The sequence below is a fragment of the Camelus ferus genome, chromosome 20 (genome assembly GCF_009834535.1).
Source record: "Camelus ferus isolate YT-003-E chromosome 20, BCGSAC_Cfer_1.0, whole genome shotgun sequence".
Lineage (NCBI taxonomy): Eukaryota > Metazoa > Chordata > Mammalia > Artiodactyla > Camelidae > Camelus > Camelus ferus.
In genome coordinates, this window is record NC_045715.1 from 24,379,593 (window position 1) to 24,393,296 (window position 13,704).

The 13,704-nt window shown below is 37.0% G+C and overlaps 1 protein-coding gene across 2 annotated transcripts in view; it reads right to left on the reverse strand.

Moving 5' to 3' along the window:
- Nucleotides 1-10,738, reverse strand: part of STK38 (serine/threonine kinase 38) — a 38,047-nt gene extending 27,309 nt beyond the window's left edge. The window contains exons 1-2 of one of the 2 annotated variants that reach the window (XM_006195299.3): nt 10,454-10,738; nt 6,176-6,308 (exon numbers count right to left, since the gene is read on the reverse strand). In XM_006195299.3, the coding sequence (XP_006195361.1) occupies nt 6,176-6,306 (131 nt within the window). In that variant the 5' untranslated portion in view covers nt 6,307-6,308; nt 10,454-10,738. Of the gene's footprint in view, nt 1-6,175; nt 6,312-10,453 lie in introns of both variants that reach the window. The other variant, XM_014568229.2, reaches the window with a different exon arrangement.
- Nucleotides 10,739-13,704: the final 2,966 nt, after the last annotated feature.

A 13,704-nucleotide genomic window follows, 5' to 3' on the forward strand; every position in this document is an offset into this window, starting at 1 on the left:
ACATGCTTAACATGCACAAGGTCCTGGGTTCAATCCCCAGCACCTCATTAAAATAACTAAATAAATAAACCTAATTAATTCCTTCCACCCCTACCCCACACCCCAGAAAACAAAAAGAATAGGAGAACTGCTTTTCCTAGAGAAGCTTACAGCAGGGGCCACCATCAAAAGCAAAACACAGATTAAAAAAAGAACATGAACCTACACTACTGAATGGGTTCGGTTTATAATCTGTAAGCAGCACTAACAGGCATTCTGCAATACCGTGTAATGAGCACTAGACTCAGGGAGTTGAAACGTTTTTAAACCAATCTGTAGGACTTTTTGTAGTGTTTCCATGAAACAGCCCAATGTTCTCATATTTTACTTTTAAACAAGAAACAACTCACAAATGACTTTTATTTTTTTCTTCTACTTCTAGGCTTTGGTCTCATTTCCCCCTGCGGTAAATTCCTTATTTTAAATTTAAACCAGTGCTCTACTATAAATGGAACGGCACAAAAGTTGCATATAAGTGGGAGAAATACTAGAGATTTTAGAGACAACAAGGCATATACAAACAAAATGAAAATTTGTATTGCAACCTGATCTCAATTACTAGCCCCCAAATTTACTAGCCCAATACTTGTTATTTTAAACTGCTCATCATATATTAGTCATATATCCATAATAAAATGTTTATCATCATTGTCTCATACCATTAAAACTCTGTTTATCAAGTTTCTATGTTTCCCCAAAACATCGAAATGCCTGAAAATCCATTTCTGACAGTTCTAATTTTAGTTTACTTACTACTGTGGTTAACTCCTGCCAATCACTATTTCTCTTTTTAGTGTCTAATTTTCTAGGAATGATAAAATATAAAATAGTATTACTGAATTTTAGCAAGAAACTAAAAAAACCAATATCAACTCATGTCCAAAAATGAAGGCACTGAAAGATTAACAATACTGATTCTGAAAAGTTCAAAGTATCTACTGCTTTTTTAAAATGAAAAATAATGATGATTTGATAACAACAAAATTACAAGAACAAACATTCTAATCCTCTTAAATGTCTAACATTCTTTTTCCTATGTCTTTTGATTAATTTGGTCTTTAAGAAAAGCAAAACCACTGAAGCTTTTGGAAGGGCTTTCCATCTTAAGAATAAAAAATAAAACAAAAAGCACTGATTTCAATCCTTGTTGGGGTGCAGTCTTAGTGTAAATCACAGTACAACACTTATTAACAATGTAGATAAAACCACTTATCATCTTGTTCCTGGAGAATGTGATATAGATCATTGATGCACAGTAGGACAGAGGATTAGTAGGATTAAAAACCAAGTATTACCAAATAAAACACATAACTTAATCAGAACTCATAAGCATTTGCTTTGTAACTACAACACCAGAATCTCTGACTTCATGAGAGTGGTTATATTTGAAAATAACTATCTCCAACATGCTTAGAGATACAGTGTGCAAATTTACTCTTGAATCCTCATGACCCTAACAAAGGGCACTCTGCAGGCACTTGTCTGTCCAGTGAACAGCAGTTAGCCACCACCAGGTACACAGTATCTTGCTATTCCACCAACAGATCTGCATATTTAAAGTCAAATCATATATCCTATGTAAATTATGATTTACACCCTCCTGAAGAACATGGTTGCAAAAATCCTTACCAAAATATGAGCATATTGAATCCAGCAATATATAAAGAGAAAAATGCATTATGATCAAGAGGGTTTTACCCTAGGAATGCAAGGTTAGTTTAACATTCAAAAATCAGTCCATGTAATTCACCACAGTAAAAAAAGAGAAAAACAGTATGATCACTCCATAGATACAGGAAAAGCATTTGATGAAACACCCACTCATGATAAAAACTCTCAGCCAAAAAGGAACAAAAGGAAACTTCCCCAACCTATGAAAGCACCTCTGAAAAACCTACATCTAACATCCTAACAGTGAAGTAGTGCTTCCCCCTTAAACCAGGAACGAAGACGTCTACTCCCACCATTTACATTCAACATCGTACCTCAAATCCCAGCCAATGTGAAAAGGCAAGAGAAACAAAGAAAAGGTATACAGATTGGAAAAGAAGTAAAACTCTCTATTTGGCCATGACACAATTGTTTGCATAGAAAATCCTATGGAATCTACAAAAAAAGCTACTAGAATAAGTAAATTAGCAAGTTGCAGGACATGAGGTCAACATACAAAATTCAGTTATAGTTCTATACACTAGCTGCAAACTGGAAAGTGAAATCAGTAGCATCAAAAAAAAAAAAAAACCCTCAAAATACTAGGAACAGATGAACAAAAGACACAAAGAGCTCCACCCTAAAGCTACAAAACATTGCTGAGAAAAATTAAAGACCTAACAAGGTAGAGAGCTATGCATCAGAAGTTTCAACATTGTTAAGATGTCAGTTCTCCCCCAAATTAATCTACAGATTCAATACAATTACAACCATTATTCCATTAGGCTTTTCTGTAGAAACTGACAAGGTGATTCTAAAATTTATATGGAAATGCAAAAAACCTAGCGTATCTAAAGCAATCTTGGAAAAAGAAAAAAAAAAAAAACCCAGCAAAGTTGAGGACTTACACTACCTGACTTCAAACCCTAACAACAAAGCTACAGTAGTCAAGACAGTGTGATACTGGCATAGGGACAAACAGATCAATGAAACAGAATAAAGAGCCCACAAATTGATACACACTTACATGGTATTTGATTTTCAACAGAGTGCCAAGCAATCTAACAGGGAAAGAAAAATCTTTGCAACAAATGACACTAAAATAACTGGATATCCATAAGGAAAAAATAAATCTCAACTCCCACCTCATACTACACACACTTACTAATTCAAGATGGCTCACATAACTAAATGTAACAACTAAATCTATGAAATTTCTGAAAGAAAACATAGAATATTTTCATGACTTGGGATAGGCAAAGGTTTCTTAGAGGCTACAGAATGCAATAACTATAAAAGAAAAAAAAATGCCAAGTTAGATGAACTGGAAAGCCACAGACGGGGAGAAACTATTTGCAAAACATACGTATGACAAAGGATTGGTACCTAAGTTATATAAAGAACTCCTACAACTCAATGGTCAAAAAATGTGAACAAACACTTCACAAAGGAAAATACACAAGCGGCCAAAAAGCACAAAGAAAAATGTTCAACATCATTAATCATCAGGGAAATGCAAATTAAAATGACAATGAAATACCACTAAGCATCCACAAGAACAGCTAAAGTTAAAAGACTGGTAACACAAATGTTAAAAATACAAAGCAACTAGAACTCTCAAACACTGTTGGTAACCTTCTGGAAAAAAGTCTAGCAGTTTCTTACAAAATTGAACATACGATCCAGCCATTCCACTCTTAAATATCTACGAAAGAGATGAAAACAAATGTTCCCAAAGAGACCTGTACACAAATGTTCACAGAAACTTATTCAAAACATCAAAAAACTGAAAAAAAGCCCAGATTTTTATCAACATAAGAATATATAAACTATGGCATAGTCATAAAACAGAATGGTACTCTGCAGTATGAAGGAACAAGCTATGGATACAATAGCAACATGGATGAACCTTGAAAACATTAGGCTGAGTGCAAGATGCCTTATTCAAATGAATCCATTTACATGTTGCACTTGTATGGAACAGATAAGACTAATCTATGGTAGAAACAAAAATCACAACAGTGGTGCCTGGGGTTAAAGGAGCATCTCCAAGAAAGAACTTTCTGGAATGATGGTTAATATTCTATGTCTTGATAGGGGTTTTAAGTTATACAGGTGTAAGTATTTGTCAAAACTCATCAAAACGTACCCTTAAGATGGTGCAGTTCATTGTATGTAAATTTTACCTTCCCTTAAAACACACATATATACAGATACATAGAACTCTGGTTTGTTATACAAGCAGGAACACTCAGAAATAAAACATATTGACATCTGCAACATACTTTGAAGTACAGCAAAAAATTAAGATGGATTAATGAATGGAAAGAGGGATGGATAGATGGGTATGTGATAAAACAATAAATGACAACCTTAGAATCAATATAGTATATATATGAATATTTACTGTACAGTTCTTTCAAGTTTTCTGCAATTCTGAGTATCTTCATAATCAAATACTGGAAGGGGAAAGTTTTTTGGCTTCATCAGGGGAAAAAATTTTTAATTATGAGTTACTATATGGAAGGGGGAACACCAGATCAATAATATTAACTGCTACTACCACCATTAACTAAGTGATTACTATGTGTGAAGCACTATGCTGGGTACCCACATATGTTATATCTAACCCCCACAGCAACCCTGCAATAGTTTTATCACCATTTTCCAGATGGGAGAACTGATACACAGAAAGACTACGAACTTGTTCCAGCCTCATATAGCTGCTAAATGGTAAAGGCAGGATTCTAAACCTAGGCCTGGCTCCATAAGAGCTGCTCGTTCCATTACATCACACTGCTTTAACAGTGAACTCCAAGGATTTGGCCCAATTAATTTTTTTATACTACCTTTGAATTTTATGTTATTGACTAGTAGTAAAAATAAGTGGGTTAACCACACACCTACAGTCAATTAATTTCCAACAAAGGAGGCAAGAATATACAATGGAGAAAAGACAGCCTCTTCCACAAGTGGTGTTGGGAAAGCTGATCAGTCACACATAAATCAGTGAAGCTAGAACACTCCCTCACAGCATATACAAAAATAAAACTCAAAATGGCTTAAAGATTTAAACATAAGACAAGACGCTATAAACCTCCTAGAAGAAAACACAGGCAAAACATTCTCTATGAAAGTATCCTAGCAACGTTCTCCTAGGGCAGTCTACTGAGGCAATAGAAATAAAAGCAAAAATAAACAAATGGGACCTAATTAAACTTATAAACTTTTGCACAGCAAAGGAAACTATAAACAAAAAGACAACCCTATGGAATGGGAGAAAGTATTTGCAAACGACGTGACTGACAAGGGCTTAATTTCCAGAATATACAAATAGCTCATACAACTTAGCAACAAAAATATAAGCAATCCAATCAAAAAATGGGCAGAAGACTTAAACATTTCTCCAATAAAGACATAGAAGTGTCCAATAGGCACATGAAAAAATGCTCAATATTGCTAATTATCAGAGAAACGTAAATCAAAACTATAATGAGGTATCACCTCACACCAGTCAGAATGGCCATAATTAAAAAGTCCACGAACAATAAATGTTGGAGAGAGCATGCAGAAAAGGGAACTCTCCTACAATGTTGGTGGGAATGTAGTTTGGTGCAGCCATTATGGAAAATAGTATGGAGATTCTTTAAAAAACTAAAAATAGACTTACCATATGATCCAGCAATCCTAGTCTTTGGACTGTATCTGGAGAAAACTCTAATTCAAAAAGATACATGCACCCCAATGTTCATAGCAGCATTATTTACAATAGCTAAGACATAGAAGCAATCTAAATGTCCATCGACAGATGACTAGATAAAGAAGTTGTGGTACATACACACAATGGAATACTACTCAGATGAAAAATAAAAGAATGCTATTTGCAGCAACATGCATGGACCTGAAGAGTGAAGTAAGACAGAAAGAAAAAGAAGAATACCATTTGATATCACTTATATGTAGACTCAAAAAAAAATGATACAAATGAACTTATTTACAAAAGTAACAGACTCACAGATATAGAAAAGAAACTTATGGTTAGTAGAAGGAAAAGGGGAGGGGCGAGGTGGAGGGATAAATTAGAAGTTCAGGATTTGCAGATACTAACTACTATATATAAACAACAAGGTCCACTGTATAGCACAGGGAACTATATTCAATACCTTATAATAGCCTATAAAGAAAAAGAATATGAAAAGGTATATATATATATATATAACTGAAACCCTATGCTGTACACCAGAAATTAACACAACATTGCAAACCAACTATCCTTCAATATAAATACACAAATAAATAAAAAGAAAGAACTGGGTTAATAGCAAGGGCTTTGGAAATCAGTGACACTGTCACTCCACTTTAATGGAATCGGCTATAACATGGCCGCTACTGCTGTCTCCTTTTCAATCATACGGTGAATGTGTTTAACAACACTAAACATGAATGCCAAAACCACAACACAATATTCTCAAACAAAATTCTTTACCTCATTTCTCGTTCTTCATGTTGAGCGATAAGGTTGCTATAAAAATTCTCCAGTGTCACTTTGGTCATTGTCACCCTTTCCTTTGTGTGATTACTCATGGAAGAGTAAGGTGTTGAGCCTGTCATTGCCATGGCTGCTAGAAACGAAGAAAAAAAGAAGTATTAGTTTTGGAGCTAAACTCCATCAATTTATACGCTGTCTTACCCTACTGGTAGGAATATAAATTGGCCCAAGTTTTCTCAGGACAAACAGCTAACATAAAACAAAAGCCAGACAAACTTAATATCTGGTGAAAATTGAGCATATATTAATGATTTTAGACCCATAAATACCATCCCTAATTATAAGGCCTAGAGAAATTATCACACGGAGTCTTAAGAGGACATGCACAAGGATGTGCATTACAGAGGATGTTCATTATGCCTTTATCTGTGTTATGGGAAGTTGGAGGCAATTCATTAAGGAAATAAATTAATTAAATGCTGTGGATGCATACAAAGAAATACCACACAGCAGTCAGAAGCAAATCTACTTGTACCTAAAAGCGACATGAATATATCTTTAAAACATGGTGTTGTATTTTTTAAAAAGAGAACAAGATCACAATACCACATACATAAATTAAGAATATGTAATATAGAACAATTCTTCACCATCTAGGAATCTACTTTGAAGAAATCAAAGACCCATAAGAACTGATTAAGTTATAATAAAACATGCAATTAAAATATGTTTGAATGTTTAATGTCAGGGAAAATATTTCCAATCTAAAAGAAAATAATAGGTTACAAAATAGTACATATACCACGATTTCAGTTTTATTTATGTGTTTACTGTATGTGCACAGAATTATTAGAAATACATATTAAAATGTTATTAGTGGCCTAACTCTAGGCAGTGAGAATAGATCATCTTATTGTTTGTCCTTTTCCATATTTTCTTCAAAGAGTATGTACCATTATTAACTTTTCTTAAAATTCCTTCAAAATTTTCAAATTTATTGGCATAAAATTATTTGTAATCACCATTAGCATCTTTTTTCGATTTTCTTACAGTGTACTTTATATACAATATTATATGTTACTGGTGTACAATATAGTGATTCACAATTTTTAAAGCTTATACTCCATTTACAGTTATTATAAAATATTGGCTATATTCCCTGTGTTGTACAAGTTATCAATAACTTGTAAATTTACGATTTCTATAGTTTAAAAAAAATCTGTGACTAAAATCTTCATCTGCGGATATGACTTACAGTGTTTGGTAAGTGTTTGCTGTCTATTTGAATTTACAAGTTAAAACAACGACCTATGATGGAACAATATTACCAAGAAAAAACCTGATCATAATTTGAGTGACTGAAAATGCCTTAAAAACAAGAGACCCTAACTTCCCAGTTTCAAGTATTTGAAAAAGGATATCGACAAGGTTTAAATAGCTTATAGAACCTTTTCCCCCCTAAATTTAAATTGCATTTTCCCTAGTTTTTTTTGTTTTTGTTTTTGTTTTCCTACCAACCTACATTGTCTCACCTGCAAGGCTGTTCACCAACCTTGACTTGCTCCAGCATTGGCAATAATGCTCAGTATTTTATCCTTATCATACCTTCCTCCCACAGGACCTGCCTCTAAATCTGTCTTTTCATCTCAATATGAAACTGAGTAAAAATCAGGAGGGATCAAGGGCCATTTTCAAAGACAGTACATTTCATGAAAAGTTTTCTTAAGGCTCTCTCCTTAATACTTAGCAGCTTTTTAAAACTGTTTTGTAGATTAAACTAACTCTGTTAAGGAATATGCAAACACTATTCCTAAGAAAAAAGGCTTAAGCAATTTTATAAAAAGATACTCTATAAAATCACACAAAGAATAATACCTTCAGAGCAAAGAGATTCAAAATCAAGGCTCCACTTCAAACATTTTGATTCGTAATGTGCCAAAATGATCAGTAATCACAAATTCAGAACATTGAACTCATCTCTACCTTACTATAAAATGTAATTTGTCATGGGGAAGTTTCTGCCAATAACCAAAGCAAACTCAAATGTTTTTAGGATATCAGTAGAATTTTTTTAAAACCTCAGCCTGGTTTATGAAGCTTGGGTGTGGTTCCTTATTTGTCAGTCTGTACCCCCTCCACCCACAATGAAAACCACATGCACTCTGGTGAAGAAATTTTAAAACCAGATTTAAAAACAAGTCTGAAGCAACAGAGCACTCTGTACTCCTCCCTTGTCTGAAAATTTCTGAAGAGTGCCTCTCCCTCTCTCTCTCTCTCTATATATATGTATATACAAAACAAATGAAACTATTTCCACATAAAAATATCAGTCTTTAAGCCTAAGACAAATAGTGCCTTCCATGTAATAGGCAGTTAATAAACGTCAGCGGAGCAAGTTAATGATTTTCAGTTGTTAACAAAGGTAAAGAACAAAATTACATTTACATTGATGAGTATATAAAGACTAGGGAACAAAAGCTTCGACCCATTTAATTTGCTGGCATGACTTCCTAAAGTTTGTAAAAGATCAACAGGAGATTAAGTGCATTCAAAGATGCTCATATAGTACGCCAACAATTTTCTAGCAGAATGGTTTTCAACCTTCGTTAAGTCTCTAATGTAATGGCAAAGGCTGCACTGTCCTGTTTGACCTTTCTTCAAAACCTCCTCCCCCTTCTCTTCCTCTGCTCATAAAAGAGTTAGCCTAATTCTAATAATCTTTCATCAAAAGTTACAATTACTATTACCCTATAGCAATTTATAGGTTTACTGGGTCAACTAAGTACTTTTCACTTTTGACAATTCAAGCCTTCCTACCCTAACCTACAGGCCATTTGGAGACCCTTGCCCTATCTGTTTCATTCTCCAACTCTGCAGAATTAGGAAATAATAGGTAAGAAATTCTTAAAAGTTTTAAAAAGTTAACAAAAGAATGTGATCCTCATAAGTCTGGGGTAGGTACTGTAAACATTAAAAGGATATCAAATAAAAACTACTGTTTTATCCAATATAGATAGTTATGCATGGTTGACCGATTGACTTTATAATGGTACTGTTATCTCTATAAATACCCCTTTTCTCACCAACTTATTTCTTTGTGACTGACAATCCAGTATCTTTCACAGACAATTCAACATTGGGGCTAAGGTTATTTCTTAAGAGTCACATATCTAATTTCTCCTACTGAATTGTAAGCCGCTGGAAAGCAAGCACCCTGTCTTATACTACTATTAGTATGCTTCCCCATACCAAGCACAATGCTATGCACTTAGTAAGTACTTTATAAAAGATTCACTAGGAAAACACTGGTTTCTTAAGTCCATTACTAGGATCTAAGAATATGTATGTATGGGGAAGGTGGGGCCAGGGTTAGGTAGGACATGAAATGGTTTTCTATACAGAATTGCATAGAGTTGTTCCCGTCCTTTTATGAGGAAGCCGGCATCTAATGTTTGGATGGAGAATGGAGCCTGTTATTGAGTTGGTGGTGGTTGTATGTTTAGGGAATCCACATTTACTGACTGGCTAATTCTAATTAAGAGCCAAAGTGAGCCGAAACGGAGAGGAAGCACAGGGTCTTCTTCCCTCCAATCTTCCTTTATACATTTCAAAAAAAAAAAAATCTTCTCTTTGTGTCTTTTAGTCAACCGGTAGATCTGGTCTCTCCACTTGCCGTTCTCCACACTTTTTCTAAGTCTTTCTGCACAGACTTTGCTCTAAGTCCTTAAGACTTTCCTCCTCCACTCTCTTCTTAAAAGAGTCTTCACTAAATTTTCCTTCCCCCCCCCCACATTATCTTAAGCACAGGACCCTAAGATTAACCATAGGGAAGGGGGCAGACTCAAAGGTACCGCCCCCCAAGGGGTCTTTCGATATCTCTGCCGCACACAACAGTTCTCAGGTTCTTAGACTCCCAGGAAAAGAAAAGGAGGTAGAAATTGGTAATAACCGTAGGGGACTGAGCGGTGGCAGCGAGCAGACAAAGCTGGCAACAAGGAAAGAAGAGAGCCTGGCTCCCCGCCCCAACTGCACAAGAAGAGAAAGAAAGGACGGGGTGGGGAGCCTGGGATGGGAAAGCGTGTAGAGAACCGACAAGGAGTCTCTGGAAACCGGGAGAAGTGGGAACTGTGAGAAGGCTTTAGAGAGGGGCCGAAAGGACAGGGCTGGAAAGGGCGCCAGCGGGAAAGGGAGAACCCCAAAGAGAGTCAGGGGAAGAGGAGGAGATGAAAGAAAAAGCCTGGGATAGACTGAAGACAACGGCAGCAAGACACTCACCAGAGACCAGTGGGAGGCAGGGTTGGGGGCGGCGGCCAGCCGCAGACGCCGGCAGGGCCAGCGGTCTCGATGTACGGACAGAAGCCCCAGCGGCAGCAGCCAGCCGACCAGAGGAGAGGAGGGGTCGCGCGAGGGGCTCTGAGGTAGCGGCCGAGTGGCGGTTGCGAGTGAGGACAACAGGAAGTGCCCCAACTGCCGGAAAAGAAGGCGAGCGGAGGGGCCCAGACAGCCGGCTCCCCCGCCGCGAAGAGGGGCTGGCGCGGCAGCCAGCGGCCCAGACTGCGCAAGCGTGACTTCCCGGCGACGCGGCGGGGAGTCCAGGTCTGCGCGTGCGCGGCCCCGCCCCTCCCCGCCGCGTCCGAGCTGGTGAGGCTGAGTTGATGGCAGAAGTGTGAGGTGTGGGGCCTTATCAGGGTGGGCGGGGCGGGGCTGGGGGAGTCTTTTTTTTTACTTTTTATTTTAAAATAATTATAAACTCACAAAAACTTGCAAAATTAGTACAAAGAGGTCTCCTATACCCATCACCCACATAGCTTCCTTCAACATCTTATATAACTGTACTACATTATCAAACCAGGAAATTGACATTGGCGGGATACAATTAACTAGACCAATGCAATTAACTAGATTAGAAACCTGATTCAGATTTAACCAGTTTGGCAGCGACTCATTTGTGCGTGTCTGTGCGCTTGTGCTCGCACTCCTCTGCAGTTCTATGAAATTGTACCACCTGTACCGTCATATCCATTGATTTTCGACCATCATCACAATAGATCTGCTGCAACCCTTGGCCCCACCTTCTATTCCTTGCAGTAAAGATTAACACGCCTTGTCTTGGGATCGGGCAAGTTCTACATAGGCTTAGACATCAGCTACCAAGAGGGCATCCCAGCATGCACAGAAAAACATGCTTTTCAAGGCTACCCAGCAGCTTAGCCTGTACCACCCTTTGGGATAAAAAGGTCCAAAGCCTTTGGGCACACGTTCCTTGAGAGTGGAGCGCAGTGGTCTTGATCAGAAAGTATCAGGCTTCTGGAAACAAAGACATGATCCCTGCCTGCCTTCAAACAGGCCATCTATGCAGAGAAAGAAACATGTGCCCAAGTCATTCTGAGGGTGTTACTGACATTACGGTGCCCACGCTCTTGTGTAACTGCGTGAGATCATACGGCTTGATTTTATCCTTAAAGCTTGAGGTCCCAGATTTTATTTCCTTAATTGTCTTGAAAACATAGGCCTTCCTTGACTGTTTCCATCTTTCTAGACTTAAAAGCCCAGTATCCTTTTGTCTAGCACACAAAAACCTCTTTACCTTTCCTTCTCTTCTCCCAGAGGCCCTTCTCCCCCAGTGCCTTTTGTCAGTCCTCCCCATCTTTAATGACTTAGTAGCAGTGCCAGATGTTTGCATAGCGCTTTTCAGTTTACAAACCACATTCAAGTACTTAATCTCAGTTGATCCTCACAACTCCTTTTTTCTTCTTCCAGTTTTACTGAGGTATAATTGACATTCAGCACTGTATAAGTTAAGGTTTGCAGCATAATTAAAGAAATAGAAAAAAGTTTTCCTTGTGATGAGAACTTATTTTTTTCTCTTAAAAACTTTCATATATAACATACAGCAGTGTTAATTATATTTATCATGTTGTACATTATATCCCTAATACTTATTTTATAACTGGAAGTTTGTACCTTTTGACCACTTTCATCCAATTCCCCCTTCCTGCCTGCCACTGTACCCACAAATCTGATCCCTTTTTCTGAGTTTGTTTTTGAAGTATAATTAACCTACAACACTATGTTACTTCCTATTATACAGCATAGTGATTCAATATTTCTATACATATCAAAATGATCACAATAAGCCTAATGATGAGTAAGTCACCGTACAAAGATATTACATAGTTATTGACTATATTCTCCACACTGTATGTTTCCTACCTGTGACTATTTTGCAACTAGAAGTTTGTACCTCTTAATCTCCCTCACCTATTTCTTTCCTCCCCTCTGGCAACCACCTGTTTGTTCTCTTTATCTATAACTCTTTCTGTTTTGTTATGTTTGTTCATTTATTTTAGATTCCACATATAAGTGAAATCATACAGTATTTGTCTTTCTCTGACTTATTTCATTTAGCATAATATCCTCTAGGTCCATCTATGTTGTCACAAATGGCAAGATTTTATTATTTTTCATGGCTGAATAATAATCTATTATATATTTATATATACTATATAACATTACATTAATATAATAAATATAAGATCTTACTTATCCATTCATCTATATCCTGTTGCATTTTTTGGGGGGTGGGGTAATTAGGTTTATTTATTTTTATTTAGTTTTTAATGGAAGTACTGGGGATTGAACCTAGGACTTTATGCATGCTAAGCACACACTCTGCCACTGAGCTATACCCTCCCCACCATCCTGTTGCCTTTTTGATAATAGCCATTCTGATCCTTATAACTCTTCACAGGTCACATAGGGTAAGTTTTTAGTGTTAAAGGGAAAACCACAGGCCCAAAATGGCATCACTTGTGCTAAAGCCCAAGATACCAAATAGATTTAATACCTGATCTAATTGCAGTTTTGACCTTCCCTCAGGATGTGGAGAAAAGGGATCCCTTCTGCACTGTTGGTAGGAATGTAAATTGGTGCAGCCGTTATGGAAAACAGCATTAAGATTTCTCATAAAATTAAGAATAGAATTACAGTTTGATCCAGCTTCCACTCCTTGGTACTTATCTGAAGAAAACAAATACAGTAATTAGAAAAGATATATATGCATTCCTATGTTCATTGCAGCATTAGTTACAATAGCCAAGATATGGAAGCAACCTAAGTGCCTATGAACAGATGATAGTTTCAGACCCACTAGCCTTTCCCCTCTCTTTAAATGTTGCTCTAAATTGTTCTTTGTCCCAAGGGAATCACCTACTTCTGCTCCATCAGGCTGACCTGTGATTGCTTCACCAGCTTAAGCTCAGCTTCTTGGCAAAGACCACAGTCCTCTAGATAACAGGCGTCATACCACACCCTGCACCCTGCCCCCGGCAGTGTGTGCCCCACTCACTGGGGGTCATGACATCAATTATAGTCAGAAAAGTTGAAAGAACTCTACAGTGAATATTTATACATATACCATATAGATTCTACATTTGTCATTTGTTGTTTTATCACATATCCATCTATCCATACCTCTTTCCATCCAATTACCTCTGAATATCCCTTCCAACTGCAAGCAGGAGCTA